This window comes from Hyposmocoma kahamanoa, unplaced genomic scaffold, assembly GCF_003589595.1.
Source record: "Hyposmocoma kahamanoa isolate Upper Pololo Valley unplaced genomic scaffold, ASM358959v1 78, whole genome shotgun sequence".
NCBI lineage: Eukaryota > Metazoa > Arthropoda > Insecta > Lepidoptera > Cosmopterigidae > Hyposmocoma > Hyposmocoma kahamanoa.
In genome coordinates, this window is record NW_020653945.1 from 8810366 (window position 1) to 8833560 (window position 23195).

The following is a 23195-nucleotide window of genomic DNA, read 5'->3' on the forward strand; positions in this document are numbered from 1 at the left end:
TGGAACGTGGAATTTGAAGTTAAAAGCGCTTTCATGGAACCTTAATGTTTTTTATATTTTCGATATTACATAGACTCGTTTATTCAGTTTGTGAAGTAGACGCCAAAACTTGAGAAACAAAAAACAAATAGTTATTCTGAGACATTTTGAGGCTTGAAAATTCCTGACTTCACTTTCCTATTAAGGTGTTTTTCACACAGAATCCTTTCTTTGAACACTGATATATGGAAAAAATATTTACAAATATTGCAGAAGAAGAGTTGTTTCTTTAATGTACATAATTAGACCCTCAAGTATTGACACCGATTTCATACACACCGTGTTGCAGTAGTATAGTGAGAAACGAGTTAACACATAAATGGTCACTTTTATTTTACTGCGAATTTGAACTCTGTACATACCACAAGGTTTTTTTATCAAAGATTTTTCACACATTGTGTATTTTGTGTGTACTTATTTTATAAATTCTTGTCAAAATATTTTTTATTTTTATGTCATTAATACTTGAAATTCTTTTTGACTTTTTCATAGTAAGTAACTACTATATAATAATTTGAAACGTGTGGAGTGCTGGTGAGTATTATGGTTTTTAATAAGATGTGGCTTGGCGTACGGAGGGATTTGTTTATGTACAGATAATTTGTATTTTAAGTTAGATCTCTATTTTTTAATAATTGCTATAGTAAGTGACCACTTGTATTATGGGCTAGTTTCGATTACCATAAGTCAACCCAACATTAATAGAATATTTGGCCAGTATCGACAATTTTTATCTTGGTGTGAAAAGAGAATTGAAATGTGTTGATAAATAAAATTGTTTTTGAATGGGAAAATAGGAGTTTGCAAGAGACGGCAATATTTTCGGTACGTAACGTATGGCGCTATATACGCTGCTTACTAATGGAGTATCCTTCTACTACTGACTTCAACCCTTAATGTCTTTAATTTATTGCTTTCTATCACGAAGGAATTTGAAAAATATTTTTTCTTCGTATTAATGTATAGATATGATCGATTAACAATTTGCTTTCTTGGTTCTCAATACTAGCCTGTACACTTACTAATATGTCGAAACACACACATTATTCTAATTGACGAATCATTAATAAATAGTATACTTTAAAACATAACGTCTACTAGTTTCATTCCTTATTAAAAATAAGAATGATCGATAATAATGGATTTCATATTAATAAAAAGGTAAGTTATATAAGTCACCACAATGTTTATTTACAATATTTACAAAGGTCCAGTCTTAAGTACATAATGTAAACCTATCCTTATTTACAGGGCATGCAAATGTTTTTCAAAAAGCATACATATTTTGCAAAGACCTAGGAGAAGCAAACAGGTCCTACGTTGAACGTGAACTGGTGTTCTGAGTCATAGAAGGTCAAAGGCTGGAAGTCGATGATAGGAAGTCTGTCAGTCTTGGACGTTTTGATTTCCAGTACTATTTCTCCGCTTCCCTCCTGTAAATATATCAATATGATTTATACATACATCATGATCACTATGTTTGGGCACGTTGTTGTTGGTGATGTATTGATTACTTGACTACAATGTTATTAACACAAGCGTTAATAACGTTAACTATGCGGACGATATGGTGTTGCTCAGCCCTTCAATCGGTGGTATAAGACGACGTATATGGGGCATTGTGAGCCCTATGATGTGCAACGGTTTAAAGTACAACGAGAAAAAGAGTGAGTTCTTGCTGTTTAAAATTAAACAACCAGCCTATGTACCACCAATACTTTTAAATGGGGTACCTTTGACGCGTGTTGCACAGTTTAGGTACTTGGGTCATATTGTTACAGAGGACCTAAAGGATGAGGGAGACATAGAGAGGGAGCGCAGGGCATTGTCGGTTCGAGGCAATATGTTGGCTCATAGATTCACAAGGTGTACGACTGGAGTCAAGCTCACTCTTTAGAGCATACTGCCAAAGTTTCTGCACATGTGCTCTATGGTCCAACTTTACGCTGAGATCGTACGGCGCCTTGCGAGTCCAGTATAATAATACCTTCAGGGCCTTGTTGAAGCTGCCCCGTTTCTGTAGCGCATCTGGCATGTTTGCGGGTGCTGGCATGGATGATTTCTATGCCATCATGCGCAAAATGTCCACTTCGTTAGTACGAAGGGTGAGGGGTAGCAACAACGAGATCCTGAAGATAGATAGCAGACAGGATGGATGCAGCTGTGTTCCGGAAGTTCACTGAGTTGCATGTTCTACGTGTGAGTCAGTGAACCATCTGGGTGGCTGGGTTCGTCTGTTTGTTATATTTGTAACTAATTATTAGGTATTATTTTTATGATTGAGTACTAATCCTAATACTAACATAGTTATAAGGTGTCATGTTACTAACTTACTAACTTGTATGGACTACATTGTCTGAAATAAATGATTTTTATTTTTATTTTATTTATACAACATTTGTCCGGAAATGCTTGAAACATTTACTCGAAGATATGCTTTCGAAGTGAGATTAAATGTCTATCAATAAAACGTACAGTCTAGTGAAATTTATTGCATTGTAAAGGTTAACTGTTAAATGGTCAACGTTCGACTGTATATTAGTGAAGTAGCATTATTTACCTTGCAGTCATCTTTCACAACTTGTGGTTCTTTGAATTCAGCAGCGTTATTTCCAATCAATTTAATTGTATTCAGTCGCGTGGTTTCCGCTGGGATATCGGATCTGTAATGAAATGTACATATAACCAGTGCACGATCCGTCATAAGTAAAGCAGAAGAAATAAAAGTACCTTTGAGGAGTTTTTGCACTAATGCAGAAATATGTAAAATTCTGCCTTGCTACATTTGATAACAGCCTTAAGAATCGAAGCTGAACAAAACCCGATCCCTCTGCTTCATATGATATCTGAAATTAGAACGTACAAGGTATATTTTGCAAACTTTTTTATGCTGAGTATTGTAAAACCAAAAACATAGTAATTTGTTATTAAATGGTCTAACAGTACTTTGGAATATGTAATTAAGTGTTCATGTCGGTGAGTAATTTTAGTCAAAAACAGTTTTATTCGAAGTAAATTTTTTTTATGATTTTTTAAGTTTTCGTCGGTCCCTGGTGATGTATCAACATTTTTAGAGTGGAGATATCCTTACCCGATATCCATTGTCAATTTGAGAGAATTTCTGCACAGTTTCATCCGTACTGTACGTATCTACAGTATCTCTCATGTCGGGATAGAGACAAGTGTTGTGACCTTTACAGTACACCTTGATTGGAAGCGAAGCTCCTCCACCACGGGCGTCTATCCAGTAGAATCCTATAGAGACATCACTATGTGATTCTAAGCTTCTTTGGCAAATGTTTAGGTAACATGTATGCAGCTCTAACCTTATATAATACTTGTGTTACTTACCATCACTAAAATTGGAATGAGCAGTTCGTAAATCTCGACAAGATAATGCTGGGTTAGTTCGTGTTCCTCGTGGTCGTCTTGCTGCATCCAATGATGTGTGAGCGGCTATCACACCGTTCATCACTTCTTGTACCCACTCGATTTCGTCTTCTATAATATTAATTGTAATTTAAAGTTTATTTTGAGTATAGTTTAAGGAGGAATAACGGTTCAGATAAAATTTGTATTAGTCGTAAAACGTCATGTTTACCTTCTTCAAAATTATCTTCAGTCGCCGTTTCCATAGATTCGTCAACGCTACGTCTTCGTCTGGTATAAGAGGTAAAAAGATCTGGTGGTATTTGCGGCGCTGGTGCCGGAGGACCAGGTGGACCAGGTGCACCTGGTGGACCGGGTTGACCTGATCTACCTTCTGGACCTGTGTTCCCTTTTGGCCCCATAGGACCGTCCAATCCCGGAGGTCCAATGGGACCTGTTTCTCCTTTAGGTCCAGGTGGACCTATGGGCCCCTGTAGATAGTTTTAAAAATAAGTTTTGATTTTTTTCCATAGTACTTTACATTATCATTGCGAAAATAAAGTCAATGAGAAGTTAAGATTATTCAAAAGGTTAATATTGCCGGTATGGAAAATGCGCTCCGTCATTTTGCGTAATGATGTATCTTACCACATCTCCTTTTGGCCCTGGTGGTCCTGCAGGGCCTGGAAGTCCTTGTTTACCGATATCTCCTTGATCTCCTTTTATTCCCATTGGCCCTGTGTCTCCTATATGACCTTTAGGACCCATAATTCCTTTTTCTCCTCTTGGGCCGGCAGGTCCGGGTGGACCCGCTTTTCCAGGTTGTCCCATAGGTCCTGTTAAGCCTGGGGCTCCAGCATCACCCTAAATTTAATAATTATAATTTATAGTTTGAAGATTTTTTAAAGTACATTTAATGAGTTTTTCCAAATTATGCATAGCCATACGTGCTTACATTAGGTCCAGGTGGGCCTCTGACTCCTCGCTGGCCATCGTCGCCTGGAGGACCAGGTTGTCCTGGAGGTCCTTGTTCTCCGGGTGCACCTTTTATACCAGTTTCCCCTTTCTCACCGGGCAAACCAGGGCTACCCTGAGCACCAGCCGGGCCATCCGAACCCTGAAGACGCAATTTTATATACATTTATTTTTTGTTACTAACTGACTTCAAAAAAGGAGGAGGTTCTCAATTCGACTGTATGTTTTTTTTGTATGTATGTTACGCGATAACCCCGGTATTTGTGAACCAATTTTCATGATTCTTTTTTTGTTGGAAAGAGGGTACCTCCATAGTGGTCCCATTTAATTTTGAAGAAAATCATCCACCTCTAAGGGTGGCTGTTCACGCATGAAGATTCATTTTTATAAATAGCGCCTAAATTTTAGTGTAACGAGCAATTATTTTAATGGTTGATTTTGCTATTCTGTAATTCAAGGCGTTTTTCTCACTTCTATATACTTTGAGTAGTGAGAACCAATTTTTGTTATCTCCTTTGTCAAGTGCCGTATAGTGGCGAACTAGGGGATGAAGCCGGGTTTGCGCACTTACCGGTAACCGATTTCAATAAAACTAGGTATTATATGTAATTGCACGTACTTTTGAAATCGGTTTTTTTAGTACTCTGTACTAAGATTATTTAGTATTAATATAAGAAGGAAGTTCAAATTTGTTAAGGATGCTAAAGAACGGATACTTGCCGGCTGACCAGGCATGCCGATTTCCCCCGGTTTTCCACTTGGTCCTACAGGACCAGGTGCTCCTGGTGGACCTGGGCTTCCTTCGGGTCCGTCTGCTCCCTGGTCACCTTTTATTCCTTGAAGTCCTGGCTCTCCTCTCTCTCCAGGGAAGCCAGCAGGGCCAGGATTTCCTTTTGGACCCTCTGGTCCAGTTGGTCCTTTTGGTCCTGGCTCTCCTTGTAATCCTACTGGTCCATCTTCTCCTTTGGGCCCTACTGGACCTCTTGGACCCTGAAATGATTTCATTCGTTTTGTTAAAATTTAAATCTTTATTATTCACATAGTATTTATTTTTTCAAGGTATATATATTATTATTATTAAATTTATTTAATTACCAATTTTCCTTCAGGTCCTTGAGGTCCCTGTAGTCCTGGCGCACCTGGGTTACCAACGTCTCCACGTTGACCTTCTGCACCACGAGGTCCTGGTTCTCCCGGAATGCCTTTTGGCCCTCTTCTACCTGGGAGTCCGCTGGGACCGACGGGACCCGGAGGACCTGAAGTAAGGCATGCTGTTACATCGCATAGAAGATGTGGTAACTTTGTTAACAAATTCTCCTGGCCAGGAGATAAATAAAATTAGAAGACTTAATTAACGGAGAATAAAATTAGAAGGCTTAATTTTATTTCAATAAATAGTGAAAAGTTTGTTACCCGTTGGTCCCACATCACCCGTATCCCCCTTTACCCCTTGTTGTCCTTTTTCTCCTTGTGGACCAGTAGAGCCTGCAGGTCCTGGTGGACCACGTACTCCGTCTGTACCTCGAGGACCTGGTGGTCCCGGATCTCCTTGCGGACCTTTGTCACCTGGCAGACCTACTGATCCAGGTTCTCCTCTTAGTCCTTGAATACCCGTGGAACCTGGTGGTCCCTAAAATACATTTCAAGCTCAGAATTGGTGAACAGGGATTATTTTTTGATTTGTGTGTAAAAATTTATATAAATACGTATAACTTACTGGTTCTCCCATTGCACCCTTAAATCCTTTTTCGCCAGGGGGACCAGCTTCTCCCTTATCGCCATCTTCACCTGGAGGTCCAATCGGTCCAGGGGCGCCCGGAAGTCCTCTAGGACCAGTTAGACCGTCCCGACCGATAGGTCCTTTAAATAAAATAGGTAGGTACGCATTTTAAGTTCATTGCCCACGCTTCAATGTGTTTTTGTACAAAATATTTGAAGTACTTACCGAGAGGTCCAGGCTCTCCAATTTCTCCTTTTTGGCCTCCTGGCCCAGGAAATCCTCGTGGCCCTTCACGACCTTGGGGGCCTTGTGGTCCTTCATTTCCAGGTTCACCTTGTTCTCCTTTATCACCCCTTACGCCTGGTGGTCCGATTGGCCCTATATCACCTTTCGTTCCGGGTGTGCCCTAGATATGTTGAAAAAAATCTATGTAAATCTAGTATCTATAAGAAATTGTTTATTTAATTTCAATTCCTTTATTGATGCTTACAGCTGGTCCTGGTAGCCCAGGATCTCCTCGCAAACCAGGAGGCCCAGAAGAACCAACAGGGCCTGGTTTTCCTTCTGGGCCTGGAGGTCCCGGAGGCCCTTCTTTACCAACTTCACCAGGAGCTCCAATTTCGCCAGGCGTTCCTGGTGTGCCTGATGAACCTTGGGGACCAGGTTGTCCTGGGTCCCCTGGAGGCCCTTGGGGGCCTGTAGGTCCCGTAGGACCTGCTGGTCCTGGCGCGCCGGATTCACCCTTGGATATAAAAACGTAATAATATAATATCGTACATCGTATTTTTATAAAGTTTGGTAATCTTTACTGTATTAAAGGTTTATAAAACGAAAGGGTTAATCACCGTTGGTCCCCGTTCTCCTGGTGGTCCAGGCATACCAGGTTTACCATCAGATCCTGGAGGGCCTATAGCTCCTGGAAATCCTCGGACACCTTCGATACCTTGCGGTCCTCGTTCACCGATTGGGCCCGGCGAGCCCGGCTGCCCTGTATCCCCTTTAGGACCAGGAGCACCATCCGAACCGCGGCGACCCCGTGGACCTCTGTATCCCTGTATATTAAATGTTAGGTTAATTTTTGCTTTACACAACAAGCTATTAATTTTGGTATTAATCTTCTGTACTACTAACCCTTGGCCCAGTTTCTCCTCGGTCACCAGGATTACCCACAAGTCCCTGTGTAAAAATATAATAACAGTTATATGAATTGTACAATCAATACATACATATCTTATTTAGAAAAGGCATCCTTCTATTATTACCATGACTCCTTTTATTCCTCGTCTACCTCGTCTTCCTGAAGCGCCTTTGTCTCCTTTTTCTCCCTGTGCTCCGGGATAACCCATTGGTCCTAATGGACCAGTAGCTCCTTTTTCTCCCGCTGGTCCAATAGATCCTGTCTCTCCTCGGGGACCTTCTGCACCCTGAATGGATAAGGAGGTTATTATAAGCGAATGACTTTTTAGTTTTTTCATATACTAACTTGACCGAAACAGAAGGAATGGTTAATAAACCCTACTTTTTGTCCTTCCGGTCCTTCAATTCCGGGTGGTCCAGGTTCGCCAGGTAAACCACGATCGCCTTTTGGTCCAGATTCTCCCTTTTCTCCCTCAATGCCTGCGAACGAGTATTAAAAAATAAGTACCGTATTCTTTTGTACACTCTCACTAATTATATTCTTATATTTTCCTGATATTATTTCTAAACCATAAAATGCTATGTAAATGTCATTTAGTATAATTTTTCGAAAATAATATTGATTTTTGGTAGCAGTAGTACTCGTAATATTATTACCTCTTATTCCTTTGTCTCCTTTATCCCCTGGGAGGCCCCTGGGACCGTCGTCTCCTTTCAAGCCGCGAGGGCCAGGGAAACCAAGCATTCCCTTTAAAGAGAAATGAAAAACTTGTTTGTTCCAGACGACTACAAATATTATTACAAATTCAATTTTATTAGTTGTTTTAGATTATTCTGCCCTCGGAACGTAAAAAGGCACAACTGTTGTATAAAGAATGCATAGTTGTGCTTTTTTTCATTACGAGGGCAGTATTATTGAGCCTTATTTACCTGTGGTCCTTGGGGTCCAGCCTCACCGGCCACACCCTGTTGTCCTGGATTCCCGGGTGTCCCCGGAAGGCCTTCTGGTCCAGGTAGTCCAAATATTCCCTGTTTGCCTTGTGGACCCTATGAACAAAAATAATGTTATTGTTTTTAGTAGGTATACTTCATTGAATCCAATATTGTTCACCTTTCGGTCGAATGTACTACCTGAACACCTGAGGCTCCAATTGGTCCTTGTGGCCCTGGGGAGCCCATTGGGCCCATTGGGCCGGGTTGTCCTACCGGTCCTGGTGGGCCAGGTTGGCCAGAAGCTCCCTTAGCACCTTGAAGACCTTCGTTACCGGGAATTCCTGGGTAACCAATCAAACCAGGAAATCCTCTCGGTCCCATGAACCCTCGTGGACCCTAAAATGCAAGTTATGAGTTAGTTATCTTCATCATGTGCATATATTGCGTTTTGTACGTAAGGCATGCAAATAGCAGTACATACAGGGTGTAATAATATATTAAAGGTCTAGTTATATTTTAAGGTCATATTCAGGGGTATTAAACACAACAAGTTATTTAACGTCCTATTATTGTCATTTATGGAAATTCCAGGTCGTTACATTTTAATTAGCTGTTCACTCATTACTGCATGCATAATACTGCTTTAGTTCGACGTCAGAACCATGATAAGCAATAGCCTAATTTTAATTGTATAATTAATAGTCATTAATGAATTGTCATTCACTTTCTAAGGGTCCTCCTTGCTTTATCTTTTTTATACCATTCTATTATGGTTTTGGTTTTTGAATTTTTTTTATTTATTCACCAACCAGTTACTGCAATATTTAATGTAGATATTAATATATTTGAACCTTATGAAAAAAATAAAGAGGTTTTTAAAAAAAACCAAAAGTACAATAACAAAAATAATTTTAAGACAAAAAAGAAATAACATAGGAAGATTTTTTTTTAAGTAGAATACTGAACATGATTCAGATACTAAAAATAATAAACAATGCTAACGAACCAAGACAATTAAGAATTTTTTTTTTGAAACAGCGGTGAGTCAACGAAAATATCCGCATGTTTGGAGCAGTCATTATATAAATTAGACATACGAGTTACGGGAGAAAGGATATCATTCAAAGATATCATAATTAGTAGAAAATATTTAGTAATGTAAACATATCTTGTAGAAGATAAAAATTATTTTGCATTGCTCGTGGTAATGCATCGCAGTGCCGCGTGGCATCGCTGTGCCAATGCACACATGCCACAATTGGTATTGTGTATAATGGAACATTTATCACCTACGTTACCTAGTCAAAAGTCTATGCGGTAATTGCCACTAACTTTAAACAAAAAAACTTTTTAAAATACTATAATGTCTTAAAAGCAATATTTTAGCGCGTATTTTAAGAATAGGCGGGAATGTTTCAAGTTTATATTTCATGAAAAACGTTCGGAACTGGTGAATCGTAAATGTCGTTTTTTATTATGATAAAGCCAAACCACGTACATTTTTGCACGGCTTGAAAGATAGCAAAGATTGTAGATCAACTTGGCTAATACGTAAGTGGTTAAAGTTTATTTCCTTAAATGTTTTATCCTTCATACTTTGATACCGCGCGCATATTGAAATATACGTACATAACCTAGGTACATTAAAATTGTATATATTACGCGTATATAACGACAATCTGGGTTGGCAATAAATGAATATTACGTAATAAAAGTTTTAAATAGGTTAGTGTTGGTAAATTGGCAGTATTTTGATTTTTGGGAATAGTTCCTGCGCTTTATTCATGCTTTACGTGTCTGGATATGAATGGGTTTTTTATGAATGAATTAATTAATGTAAGTGTAAGGTTCACAATACGGCTGTGATATCTCAGATATCTCGATTTAGAAATTAAGAAATTCAAAGTTTAATTAAATTTGTGTCAATTTTTAAGTATCTACATCAGGTTTCAGGTCTAAAGTTCAAGTAAGTACATGTTTGAGTTCTTTTGATGAGCCTTTCTTTTCTGTTACACCCTGTATAATACCTAATGATTTAATAAATACCAATTCGCCGGCTAAGCCAGGTGGTCCAGGCGGTCCATCGTCTCCAGGTGGACCATCTTGACCTGGTGGGCCAGGTTCTCCTTGAAGTCCCAGTGAACCTCGTTCTCCTTTGTCTCCAGGTATTCCTGGCAACCCTGGATACCCAGTTTCTCCTTTAGGCCCTGGAGCACCCGTGCTACCGCGTTCGCCGTCCCTGCCCGCATGGCCTCGGCGTCCCATTCTTCCTGGCGGTCCTTGTAGTCCTCTAGGACCAGGCCCTCCCTGTGTACAGTAATGATAACTGATGTACAGTAATACGTCCAGTAATGATAAACAATCCCTTCATATTTTTTTTTTTTTTTTTTTTTTTACACACACTCAACATAGCCCCGCACTAGGGAAACCCTGTGTCGCGGGTGCCATGGACACACATATAGACAACCACAAATTACACCCAAACTCACGAGAGAAACAAATGTAGGTCATACAAATATTTCTCCCGGCCCGGGAATCGAACCTGGGACCTCTGCGTGGCAGTCCGGCATGGTAACCGTTCGGCCACAGAGGCAGTTAATTATTATTACAAGTAACTAAGGACACATTTCCACCGGCGAGGTGAGATGAGAATTGAAATCTCGCCAGTCTATTTGCACCAAAAATTGCCATGAATAGCTATCGAGAATTCTCGTTTGATATTAGTAGCTATCGAGAGCTATCGTGTTCTTGCGCGAGATCATACTATGGTTGTTGATAAGAAGATTCAGTGCTGTTCAGTTCGTTTAGCGATAAACACGCAGTTAAAGTAACATGTCCCGTAAATTATTATTATTATTATTATTATTAAATATGTTAACGGAAGAAGAATCAGATAAACCCATCTTTTTAAATCTCAAATAGTACATAACCCACAACCTCGCGATTAATATTGATAGCCTTCGCGAGCTCGCGCGAGAAATCGTGTTTCCGTAACAGAGTTTATAAATGCTATATGCAGGCAGTAATACGGTTCAATATTACATCAACAAATACTTCAATTCTCGCCTCGCATTTCCTCGTTAATCCAGACTATTTCAACCGAAAATGTGCTAGGCTCTCCTAGCACATTTTCGGTGGAACTGGTCGGTGGAATTGAAATTTTGAATTTTCGAATTGAAAAATTGAAAACATACACATTTCAATCCTTGACTCGTTTCGCCTCGCCGGTGAAAACTCACCTTTTCGTTTTTCGTTTCGTTTTCGAAAATGTACTTAGAAGGTAATTAAATAAATTCAATTTACGATTTAAGTTGATTCTTTTAAAAGTGTGTACTTAATCGCTAAATACTTCTTCGAGGGAAGAGTTGTTATGCAACAGTTTTTTGTATGTATTCAGTTTCAATTTACTTGAACAAAAATAGATATATTTTCGTACCGGTTCGCCCTGTTCACCTTGTTCACCTTTGGGACCTTCGGGACCTATTTCGCCTTCCGGGCCGGAGGGCCCTGTCAGTCCCATTGGTCCTTCTACTCCTCTCATTGCCGCCTGTCAAAAAATTTACATTACCAATCACTTAGGATACAAGAAAAATAAAATGAAAGAATACTTTTAACTAACCATATGTTGCGATAACATTTGACGAAGTGCTTCGGATTGAGCGTCTGGTCCTTTGTCATTTCCTGATTGTTGTAGCTGAAACAACGTTATTGTAGTTCAAAGTTTGATTATTTTAATGACGACGTACGTTATGTAGTGCTTTAGCTAGGTAATCAAGATATTATACTCCTCCACAGAACAAACAGGCAACATGATATGGTTAACTCGTATTTGAAGTTACCAATCGAGATCCTAATTTGAAATTTACAGTGCAAATAATTTACCGGCACAACGAAAACATGTCCAGGTGGTCCTTGAAATCCTTGTAATCCTTCTGCTCCGGGTCTGCCCGGTTCTCCTTTTGGTCCTCTAGGTCCCTGTGGACCGGGTGGACCTGGGTATCCTCTAGGACCCGTATAGGGCAAAGTTATTCCATAATCGTAGTAACCGTCCCAAGAACCTTGTGATGAATTACCCTGCAATCATAACGACAATGGCTTATAGTACCACGGACAAACTAAATTTATTATTAAAAAAATCATAATAAAACTCAAATTGCGTGGGCGTTTTTAAAATCGATATTCGATAAAAATTTGTACAAATACCACCGATGTTTATTGTATTTTTACATCTCATATATACGGTATAAGACATACCCTCATAATTTTATATATAATTACAAATTTTAATGCTTCCACAATTTCATTTGCTTTTTTTTTAGGCGCGTTGGACTTATCTCTACCATAATAAAACGTTTTCACAAAAGGGCTTAATAAATCATTCAAGGTATCTTACATATCCGTACGGAGGGTGTGTGAGCCAATCGTCGTCCTCGGTGGTCGTAATCGCCGTATAAGAGGATTCTGTGGTTGTGAGCGTGACAATTTCCGTCTCCTCCTCGTCGCGTTTAAGCTGTAAAATTTAACGGTTGCGGAAAGAAATCCCAAACGGATGTTTATTTCACGGATATTGTGCAGGAAGTTTCGTATTTTTCAGAAGATAACGTAAACCCTACATTAAACGTTTTGAAATTACCCTTTGTGTAGACACTTCGATGTGTTCAGGTTCAGGTGACGTTGTGTGTATGATGTTAGGTGTTGTAATTGTTTCAATTCCTTCTGTAAATGTTCCAAAGATGCTGTTTTCATCTGCGTGCAAAGAAATAAAGGTAAATTAAAAATTTATGTTCTACGATTACATACGTATTACGTATATAAGTTACCTGAGTCAGTTGAAGAAGGATGTTGTCCAGTGACTGCATAGGAGTTTGTAATCTGCCAATCAGGGCGTATAGTTGTAAGACCTCTAATTGCAGCGGCCGCTAAGTTATCTGTCCGGTTTCGTGTATTGTAGAACCTTCTACCGAGCTGCTGCCTCCTTCTATCACCATTTGCGTTTAGCGTGTACAGATTCCTGTGTGTTGTAGTCTCGTAATTTTGTCGGCCAGGTTGTCTTTCTGTTGTTCTTCTAACGTCAGTCGAAGCTTCTTTGTTTCTTTCTCTTGCAACAACATTAGCAGCAATGCCAGAGACATATCCCGATCTGGAACCGTATCCGGTGCCAGTGCAGTTGGGTGCAATTGAAATACACATGTCGTATGCTGCATCGGGCTTGTTGGCAAATTGAAGCAGTTCGATATCACCCTGGACAAAAAAATATTGTCAGATATTTCCCTAGTTTTTGTTGTTATAATTGTACAGGTATCTCAATATTTGTGTAGACCATGCTGGCACTTACTTCATAATATTGATCAGGCGTCACTTGTACTCCGACCACAAGTGCGCCTGCTAAATTAAACGTACTGCCTGGCTGACGGTTGAGCTTCAGAGTACCTCTCACTTCACAATCTACCAGCAAAGTCACTGAATCGCCTTTAACACTGACTGCTAATCGATGCCAACTGTGAAAGTACAGGAGTGAGGTTAAAATTGTCTCTACTGATATATACATTCAATATAAAATACATCAACGAGAATTTATGCCTACTCTTTATGTATCTACTTGAAACACGAATCGTCCACACCAAACACTTGCTTGAACAAACCAAACAGCCCGATGTATTTCCGTAATTGGTTTCCATTACCAATTTAGGACCAAATGCGTACTTCACTCGTCTAGTGTAGTGTAGCGTAGGTATAGTGTTATTAACTGTGATGGCACTTGTATCCGCAACGAGGTCATCGGGATTCCGCGTTGATGACATGGTACTCGATAACGATTAGACTGTCGGTTTTAATGGGATATACAGATCGAAACAAGGGCTCCGTTGATTGGCAGGAAAACATGACCGAAGACCTAAGCTTCTATCGGAAATGGTTGTAGGTTTGATTGCCAGTATTACCACAATTTCTATGCTTTGTGATTCTCACTTTATTTTAGTATTAGGTACATATATATTTTTGGCGGTTGTCTACAGATATTTGCATTACAAAGGTAGTAATCCTTTGATTGCGCTGGTTCTGTCGACCTTTGTATCTACCCAGTAGCGTTTTGTACCTACAGAGCACTCTATCACGATTTGATAAAAAAAATATTATTTAAAATATATACCTTCAGTAGTTATATTGCTTAGCCTTGGTACTTACAGGCTAGAACATAAATTTAAACCAAGTAAATGGAAGCCGATAGGAGTTAAGGTGTTTTGTGTGCTTGAACGCGTGCTGTGATAAAACTAAACGGTACAATAAGGATGAACAAGAATTGGATCCTATTATATATTGTCAGCGAGCGATCAGTCAGCGAGCAGTCGTATTAAATGTGCATTTTACACCTAAAACTTTTCAAACAATTATATTATACTCCCAGACGTAGATACCTACTCTGATGGGTCTTATAACGGATATACTTCCTAACAGTCTATACTACCTCAGTTCGAATTAAAGTTTTTCCCGTAGTATTACGGTTCATTTTGCTTGGGTCCAGCGGTAGGGAAACTGGAGTTATTTCAGGATTTCTTTTTTACAAACGAAATTATAGCCATTTGAAAAATGTATATCGTATACTATACGTGTGCTGTTTAGTTCAGTTGATATAAAAACAAATCATTGGTATATGTAAAGTACCTGCTGAATACAGCGGTTTTCTTGTAAAATTTCAAGGTAAGTTTGTGATTTTTTCTATCGTGAAAAGTTTTAGGAATCGTGATCGAAACACCTTATAGTAATCAGTGAAAATTCTCAATTTTACTCATTGACTTACAATTATATGGACGTCGGGTCCGCGCTAAAAAGTGTCCGCACTTGTAAGGCGCTAAAATCGTATACAGAGCGCGACACTCCGCTTTAGTCTTCATTTGTTCTACTGACAGCGCGATACTGCGATGGCATAACAATTTAAATTTCGAATAGGTTGACTTGGGACATTTTTTTCGTGGTTTTTGTATGAGACCCGTCGTCCATTTATTTGTAAGTCAATGATTTTACTATATATTTTTTCCAAAGCGATTGATTCAACACTTTCACTATTATGCGGAATCAACCAAAGCCATTTGACTAGTAAGATTGATACAAAATAAGGACAAAAAAATGGAGCCTAGAGAATTAATACTTACTTTCCATCAGCGATGTTAACCCTAAAGGTGAGAAGCTCGTTGTCCGGAGGGTCACCCCGGGTGTCCTCATAGTATAACTCAATCAGCTGACCGGCTACCAGTTGCAACTGCTCGTCGCCAGCGTCGGAGTATAAGACAAAGACTGGGTTCTGAGTTGTGTCTGTGTAAAGAAAATGAACATGTTGAGGAAGGAAGTCTCAAGGAGGACTACAAGATAAAAGCTAAAATTAGAGACTAAATAATAATAATATTTTTTGTGTCGCTTTCAGCACAAAGAACAAAGCTGTCCTACTCGATACAACACTTATTGTTCGCCGGTTGTTGAACTTGAGTCCCTGACCCCGGCCGACTGTGCCATTCAAAATTCCCATTTAAAAATCCAAAATGAATCTTTTATTGTTATTAATACTAATCATTCGAATGGGCAAATCATTCGTCTAAGTCGAATCCAAGCGAGTCGATCGAATCGATTATTATGTCGGAACTACTCGTTCCATTCCAACCATTCACCATGTCAAATGTCCATATCAAAATATCCCGGTTCCCGTCACCTTTACGGTATTTACGATATCGATGCCTTATTTTCTCAAACACGTATCTTATAAGGAGTGATTATTCAGGAGATGGCAAAAAATTCTATATATTTTAAATTTCTTATAAAGGATGTTAATTTTGATGCAATACTTTAAGAATAGGTAAAAGCCAGTGTGTGAATATGAAGGAAATTTGATGTGAAATCAGCTTGCAAATGTATAAGTATACAACACATTTTTTGTATTTCAGTTACTTTGTTTTTTAGATACGAGTTTGAGAAAGTAAGGCGACGATATGTCAGAGTCGGCTAGGCAGAAATGTTCTATGGAATCCATGGATTAGTAATGAATAATCATTCAGATAATTTGAATACGAAAATTAGTAGATTATAATTTCTCAGTCGAATGACAGGATTAGTAATACTTACTAAGGGCTTTTACACATAAACACGATACGACGTCGCGTGGTGTTACGACGCAATATAATGTAAGGACGTCCCTAAGGAAGCCCTAAGGACGTCCGCGACGTCTAACCGTGTTTATATGTAAGAGCCTATATAAACACGGTACGACGTCGCGTCGTGATACGACGTATCGTGTTTATGTGTAAGAGTCCTTACGAGTCGAATATCGAAGTCATTCGCAATCGCTAAGGCGAGCGTCTAAAATAGAGAATACAAATATTAATTTAACTTTTTTTTATAGAAGACAAGCCTTCTGTCGGAGAGGACATTCTTGCGAAGAACAGAATCTGTGTAATGAGATTACTGATTGTTTGCATAAAATTTAAAGACAAAATTCACGCAAATCACTTGTTAGGTGGTAAAATGCATTGAAGTACACCTTGATTTAGGCGTGGTAAACACCCGGCTTGTATTTAAGTTTGCTTTTAATATGTCACTATCAAATACTCACTCCATAAGTAGAATAGACAGTATAATAAATTTAATTACATCACGGGTTCTTGAGGGCACGCCAATAATATATACATAATTTACTTTTACTGCCTCTGTGACCGAACGGTTACCATGCCGTACAGTCACGCAGCGGTTCCAGGTTCGATTCCCGGGCCGGGAGAAATATTTGTATGGTCTACATTTATTTCTCTCATGAGTTGGGGTGTAGTTTATGGTTGTCTGAGAGTAAGTGTGTCCATGGCACCCGCGACTCAGGGTTTCCGGAGTTTCCCTAGTGCGTTCCCTATGTTGAGCGTGTGCGTTACTATTATTATATATATATTATATATATAATATATATTCACATAATCTGTAGGTATATAAGAAAGCTTGCAGCTTTAACTAGCTTCTATTTATTACCTAATTATTAAAATATGTATTATTTACATTGCAGTAAAATATTCGTAATAACATTGTTTTTTATATTCTATTTAATTAGATATTTGTTTATTCATTGGTATGTTTAATTTTAATATGTATTTGCGATAACTTTGTGTAAATATTTGAATTTCGACTGAATAAAAAATAGGTGCTATCCAAGTCCTATATAAGTATAGACTTCTTAATCCATTTTCTTCGCTTTAATTTCTGTTTTAGAATGGTCTTTGACAATTTATACGTGGTTTCAAATCGCCTCACTTAACGTACCGTACGTATTGGTAGCAGTAGAGCTCCTTGTGAAAGAGTCCACCAGGGTAGTACTGCCACCTTACCTATTTCTGCCGCCAAGCTATTGCTTGTCAGCATTACTGTGTTCCAGTTTTGAAGGGTAAGGGTGCTGATGAAGTTACAGGCGCATGGGAATTGTCAACTTATGTCTCAGGGTGACTGGCTCATTGGCAGTGCCCTTCAGATCTTTGCGATTTAACTGTGAGTTGCACTGTAATTGTTATGGATAGACGTGTAGCTTACCACCAGGCGTATGACCTTTTCGTCCCGACACTTAATATCATTAAAAAAACCTACTTTGCGGATAGGTAAATAAATAAATGTTCAGACAACATCACATACGTTGCCCTGATCCCAAAGTAAGTAACTAAAGCACTTGTGTTATGGAAATCGGAAACAACGACGGTATCACATGCTTCCAGACCCGAGATAATATCTGCTTTCTTATCATAAGTAACGAAATCGCCATTTTTAGCGAATTTGCGTTATTAACATTAGAAACAGAGAGACGATGTATACAATCCCGTGTAATCGTTTTTTAGGTATATCTTATTTAGTTTTAGTTTTATTGTTAAAATTAAAGAAAATACATTTATTGTTAGCAAAAAATCATTATTGTAAATATCTCGGAAGTTACCAAAATACAAATGCGTTAGTTATGATAAGGAGGGCCTAAGAGATCTGCCGTTCAGTAAATGCGGCAAGTGACAAGTATGTACATCCGTTTTAAATAGCATAAGACAGAGCTCAAAATTTAAATACAGTCAAAGTAACTAAGTTTGAGTCCGGTATATCGGAACTTACCCTAATGATGCATAGTTAAATATCACTAAACAATCTCAATATACTAAAACTGATTTATGTCTTTTTTATGATATCTCAAAAAACGATTTTGTCACAGTCGGGTGTTAGTTAGCAGGCAACAGAGAAATCTTTTTCAAATGAAAAGGTTATCTTTTTTTAGTAGTTTATTTTTAGCGTAACGACGAATTGTTTACATTATCATCCCATTACTAGGGTAATGGGATTATTATTTTACCATTAAACATCAAGCGAGAATTTATGTTTATGATTTCGGCATCTGAAACTAGTATTATCTCGTTCACTCGTCACTAGTGTTAAATGGACCTACTTACCGATAACATTTTGTTTAATATTATATGTATAATGATATATAAACGAGGGAAATCTGTCATTAGCTTTACTCTTTGCCTATATATAGCTTAGCCTATATACTATGTAAAATATTTTATGTAACGCCGTTGGTTTTCTTAATAAATAAATAAAAAAGTACCTACCTCAGACATGGCGACACTATGAAACCACTTGTGTGCAAGCCATTCGATCACGGAGGTAATCAAAAGTAAATAAGTAACCCAACCGCAGCTACCGCAGCAAAGAATACGCAATTAAGTTAGACTTGGAAGAGAAATTAACTTCACCAACAATAATCACGAACGAGAGGCGTAAATAAATTTAATGGAATATACATCACTAGATGCAGTAGAGATACTTAAATCAACAATTCTGGTCCATTTATAAGCGTTAATTAAAATAGATATAAACGAATTGAAGCTCGGCACACTTTATGACATATCATGATGGATGGCATACGCAATTCAATGAGAGACCATTCTCTATTTCACGTCCCAAATGGCTTCGCTTTAAATAATTTACAATTGACTGAACCTTTTTAAATCATGACCAATTTTTTTAACATTTTTGAACAGTTTACTGTTCATTTTACAACATACAGTTAACTTTCGGTTGAAAAATTATTAAGCAACTCTGATATGTGTGATGACTTGCGATCACATATTTAGCCGTTTATAAGACACCGGACACCATATAAGTACGTGTATATTTTTTTATTATATCTAGTGATGGGACGAACAAGTCGTGCGCCTGGTGTTAAGCGATACGCCTGTCCTATTAGTTGCAGTGCTAGTCAAATCGCATAGATCTGAGGGCCACTGCGCCTGTCGCCCTGTAACATAAGTTGACAAGCTCCGTGTGCCTGTAATTTCATCAACACCCCTAGTCTTCAAAATAGGAACGCAGATGTGCTCACATTACTGCTTGGCAGTAGAAATAGGTGGCAGTAAACCCTGGATGAACTGTATCACAAATAGTCTACTACTATTGAATATACGCTTTAAACTTTTGCGTTGTCTTTTTTTTAATAAAGCCACATGCGATCTTACGTTAAATGTGCTTTTATCATACGTAAGTCATAGAAATTATAACTGTATGAAACAACTTATGTATTTTAAGCATAAAAAGTTATCGACTTATAATTTCTTTCGTAGAATCTTTGAACAAAAAGTTGTCATTTTGCAGATATGGTCTTATTACACCAAGACGGTGCGATTACATTACAAATGGGGATGTAACAATTTAGTGTGTAATTTAATTTATTATGCAAATACTTCTTAAATTGTTTCGTCGTGCTTATTCCCATCTTGTAACGGTAATATTTAAATATACACAAATAACCTATAAAATATTTATTCGCCGCCTATACAAAAAAAATATCTACAAGGAAAAACTGCCGGCGAGGATATTATACATATATCTATTTGTCCTTTTTTATGTTATCCAATACCGCGGGAACAGCACGGAAATAAAAATATCCAGCGAAACTAAATCGAAAGTCGCGGTAGCCTAACGGTTTGACCTACCTAATACCTTTCATGCAAAGGTAGCGGGTTCCAATCCGGGCTCAAACCTATGAGTTTTCAGAATTCGTGTGCGAAATTTTATTTGGAATTTACCATAAGCTTTTTGGTGAAGAAAACCATCTGAAACCTGTACGTCGAAGAAGGAAAATGCGTGAAGTCGCCAACTCGCATTAGGCCAGCGTGGTGGACTGTGGCCCGAATCCTCGCCTGAGAGGAGACCCGTGCCCAGCAGTAAAATGATTAATTTGAACTTTTGTGTGGGTACTTTTATTTAATTAAAGGATGTTTTATAGGTTTAGTAAATATCGTTTAAAGGAAGAAGGTCCGGACTCAATTTATAGATCTCCCCAACGTTCTGTGATTTGTTTGCTACCTTAAGTCTGAGAACGCGATTAACAGTAAGATTGAGTTGAATAAGTTTCTGTAATTAATTTAAACGGATTTAAATCTAGTGACTTCGATGGGCATAAGGCTGCTAACAGATTGACTGTATGTTTGCAGTTAATACATGAAGTTATAATCAACTTCATACAGCCAAGACCTCGACTGCATGAAGTTGATAACCACTTACATTAATTGCATCATCTTTCATGCGAAACTGTGTGCGCTTTTATAATAAAATACCAGGTGAAGTACTGAACCCAACTGTCAGAGAAGAAAATTAAAAACTATATTAAAATGCGCTGTTAAATAAGAGCTACTACAGTGTTATTGATTATAATAAAGATGCTTGGAATTCATCTCTAGCGGGCACTTGACGTACCTATTTAACACTTACAACAGTAATGATAATGTTTAAGTGTAAGTGGATACAGCCTTAAATTTTTAAAAAAGAAAGATACAGCCTTAAATTCTTATAAAAGACTTGCCTATTGACTTGCTTGACTTGAGAAGTGTGAAATTATTTTATTCTATTTTTTATTTACTATTTAACAAAAAACAAAGAGTGATTGTTGTTGTCATTGTAATCAGTTTGAGGATTTTAAGTGTAATTTGTTTACTTACGATATAAAAATATTTTGACTTTGAGTTAGTTCTTCACTACACCAATGAATACTCCATATGCATGTTGGATGTAAAGAATGTTTTATTGTTAATATTAGACGTTTTAAAGTGACTATTTTAATATAGAACAAATTAGCCTCGACTTTGCCTTCATTCCAGCCACCCAAAGACAATATATTTTTATAGTTTATTCTAGTTATATTTAGGCTTCGGTTTTAGTTCATGACCAATAGTATAACAATTATAATGGCTGTTTATCAATAGACCATAATTATCATCAACAAAATATTATTCGTCCCACTGCTGGGTACAGATTTTCTCTTAGGACAATGTTTGGGTTCATTCATCATCATGGCTGTGAACTTCGTACGTTTTCCAAGAGTTCTTTGACTTCTTCGATACGATGGTTTCCTTTACCGTTAGATACAGGTATTGTAGGCAATATGAACTATCTCAAAGAATAAATCATCGAACATTTCGTAGATTTCAATTTTAAAATTGAAACTTAATTAAAACCAAAATCCAAATTTGAAACAAGACGTAAATATTGAAAAATAGTCGTTAAAACCTAAAACATACTCTGAAAAATCTACTAAATTTTGCTTAGGCCCTTTCTCCAAAACACCGACGATTTGGAGAAAGGGCCTAAGCAAAATTGTCCGCATTGTCTTTAAATCAGTTTGTAATTAATGGATTTCTGTCACTCGTACATCGTGGGCGAAATAATTCGCGTAAAGCATGTACTGAAAGATTGACTCTTCTCTTCAACCATCGAATTAAATAGAAAAACATCAATCTTACAATTATTAAAGATCGAGACACTTGGAAGAGTTTGGACTAAGTTATTATGCTTGCTCTGGATACTGACACTGTATAATATTATTATAGTCCGCACTATATTAAGAAAAATAATTCATTATAAGAAATAACTAAATTCAATACCTATTACGCAAGAAGAAACTGGAAATATGTTTCACCTGCATTAATGAATAAAATGAAGAATTTATCTGTAATTATCAAAACGACTTTTTTAAACTGAAGATCTAAACTTTATTTTGTAATTTGTTATTGTATAAATATGCAAATTAGTATTTTTATCCCTTATCTGTTTTATCGTAATTAAGTTAGTTTTGGGTGTAACATTATCATGTTTCCAGTAGACACCAATTCTTTTTATTTATTATATTTTTTCTTAAATTTGTTCTCCTAAACCCTCGCCTGAGAGGAGACCCGTGCCCACCAGTAGAACGTGTAAAAATTTTTGGTCAATAATAATATTGGTATTGGTATTGGTGCAACGGGCTAGTTTCCGCAACTCGACGTCGAGGCGCCTATTTTGCGTGTATCAATAATAATAATAATATTAAAAATAAGAATTACCTGGAAGTCGAACCACACTAAGGATCGAAAAGTCTTCAGGGAAGGTGTTGTAAAACATTCCAGCAGCTAATTGATGGAATGTAGCATTCTCGTTGAGATTGTAGGCTGAGTAGTGCGCGGGCGTTGTTCGAGCGGATTGGCACCGCCCTGGTGCGAGCTTCACCCCTTCTGGTAAAGGTGCTTCGCGTAGCACCGATAGCACATCAAAAATTTCTAAATTATCTGGAAACAAAAGAAACACGTTTATTACTAATATAAGGTATACCTCTTAACCGGTACTTAATAATAAGTTAATCCGTTCATGGACAGTAAAACTGTATAATTAAATATTAGAATAATGATAGTACGGGGTACCCCGTTTCGCTACGTCGGTCTGTAAAAACAAACTACGGACTTTACAGTGTGATTTCCAAGTGTTTTCTGTGCATTTGCCACGTACTGTTTTTCCATAGAAAAGTATCAACAACATACTGACAGAATTTAGTGATATGTTGAACATTTTATATTTAATCAATATAAGCTTGCAACTGTCAAAAAACTAAAGCCAAAATATACTAAGTCTGGTCATTACGATTCTTTCAGTTTCAATTTAAACCCTTTTGTGTGATAGTGATGTTTGTAAAGCGGTTGTTCCGTATTTTATGACAGCG

The 23195-nt window shown here is 37.8% G+C and overlaps 1 protein-coding gene across 1 annotated transcript in view; it reads right to left on the reverse strand.

Annotated features, from left to right (window-relative positions):
* Nucleotides 1-1282: 1282 nt before the first annotated feature.
* The window catches only part of LOC113232836 (collagen alpha-1(I) chain-like), a 22674-nt gene continuing 761 nt past the window's right edge, over nucleotides 1283-23195 (reverse strand). Inside the window, exons 2-32 of the mRNA XM_026467683.1 lie at nucleotides 22546-22767; nucleotides 15322-15481; nucleotides 13509-13671; nucleotides 12994-13414; nucleotides 12807-12919; nucleotides 12567-12683; nucleotides 12056-12247; nucleotides 11793-11867; nucleotides 11610-11720; nucleotides 10220-10480; nucleotides 8372-8569; nucleotides 8171-8287; nucleotides 7898-7988; nucleotides 7623-7720; nucleotides 7366-7527; nucleotides 7235-7279; nucleotides 6949-7155; nucleotides 6594-6845; nucleotides 6329-6509; nucleotides 6101-6243; nucleotides 5797-6013; nucleotides 5479-5639; nucleotides 5104-5373; nucleotides 4364-4525; nucleotides 4057-4272; nucleotides 3641-3899; nucleotides 3391-3540; nucleotides 3131-3294; nucleotides 2770-2885; nucleotides 2600-2702; nucleotides 1283-1472 (exon numbers count right to left, since the gene is read on the reverse strand). Of these exons, the coding sequence (XP_026323468.1) occupies nucleotides 1335-1472; nucleotides 2600-2702; nucleotides 2770-2885; nucleotides 3131-3294; nucleotides 3391-3540; nucleotides 3641-3899; nucleotides 4057-4272; nucleotides 4364-4525; nucleotides 5104-5373; nucleotides 5479-5639; nucleotides 5797-6013; nucleotides 6101-6243; nucleotides 6329-6509; nucleotides 6594-6845; nucleotides 6949-7155; nucleotides 7235-7279; nucleotides 7366-7527; nucleotides 7623-7720; nucleotides 7898-7988; nucleotides 8171-8287; nucleotides 8372-8569; nucleotides 10220-10480; nucleotides 11610-11720; nucleotides 11793-11867; nucleotides 12056-12247; nucleotides 12567-12683; nucleotides 12807-12919; nucleotides 12994-13414; nucleotides 13509-13671; nucleotides 15322-15481; nucleotides 22546-22767 (5285 nt within the window). The 3' untranslated portion in view covers nucleotides 1283-1334. The remainder of the gene's footprint in view (nucleotides 1473-2599; nucleotides 2703-2769; nucleotides 2886-3130; nucleotides 3295-3390; nucleotides 3541-3640; nucleotides 3900-4056; nucleotides 4273-4363; nucleotides 4526-5103; nucleotides 5374-5478; nucleotides 5640-5796; nucleotides 6014-6100; nucleotides 6244-6328; nucleotides 6510-6593; nucleotides 6846-6948; nucleotides 7156-7234; nucleotides 7280-7365; nucleotides 7528-7622; nucleotides 7721-7897; nucleotides 7989-8170; nucleotides 8288-8371; nucleotides 8570-10219; nucleotides 10481-11609; nucleotides 11721-11792; nucleotides 11868-12055; nucleotides 12248-12566; nucleotides 12684-12806; nucleotides 12920-12993; nucleotides 13415-13508; nucleotides 13672-15321; nucleotides 15482-22545; nucleotides 22768-23195) is intronic.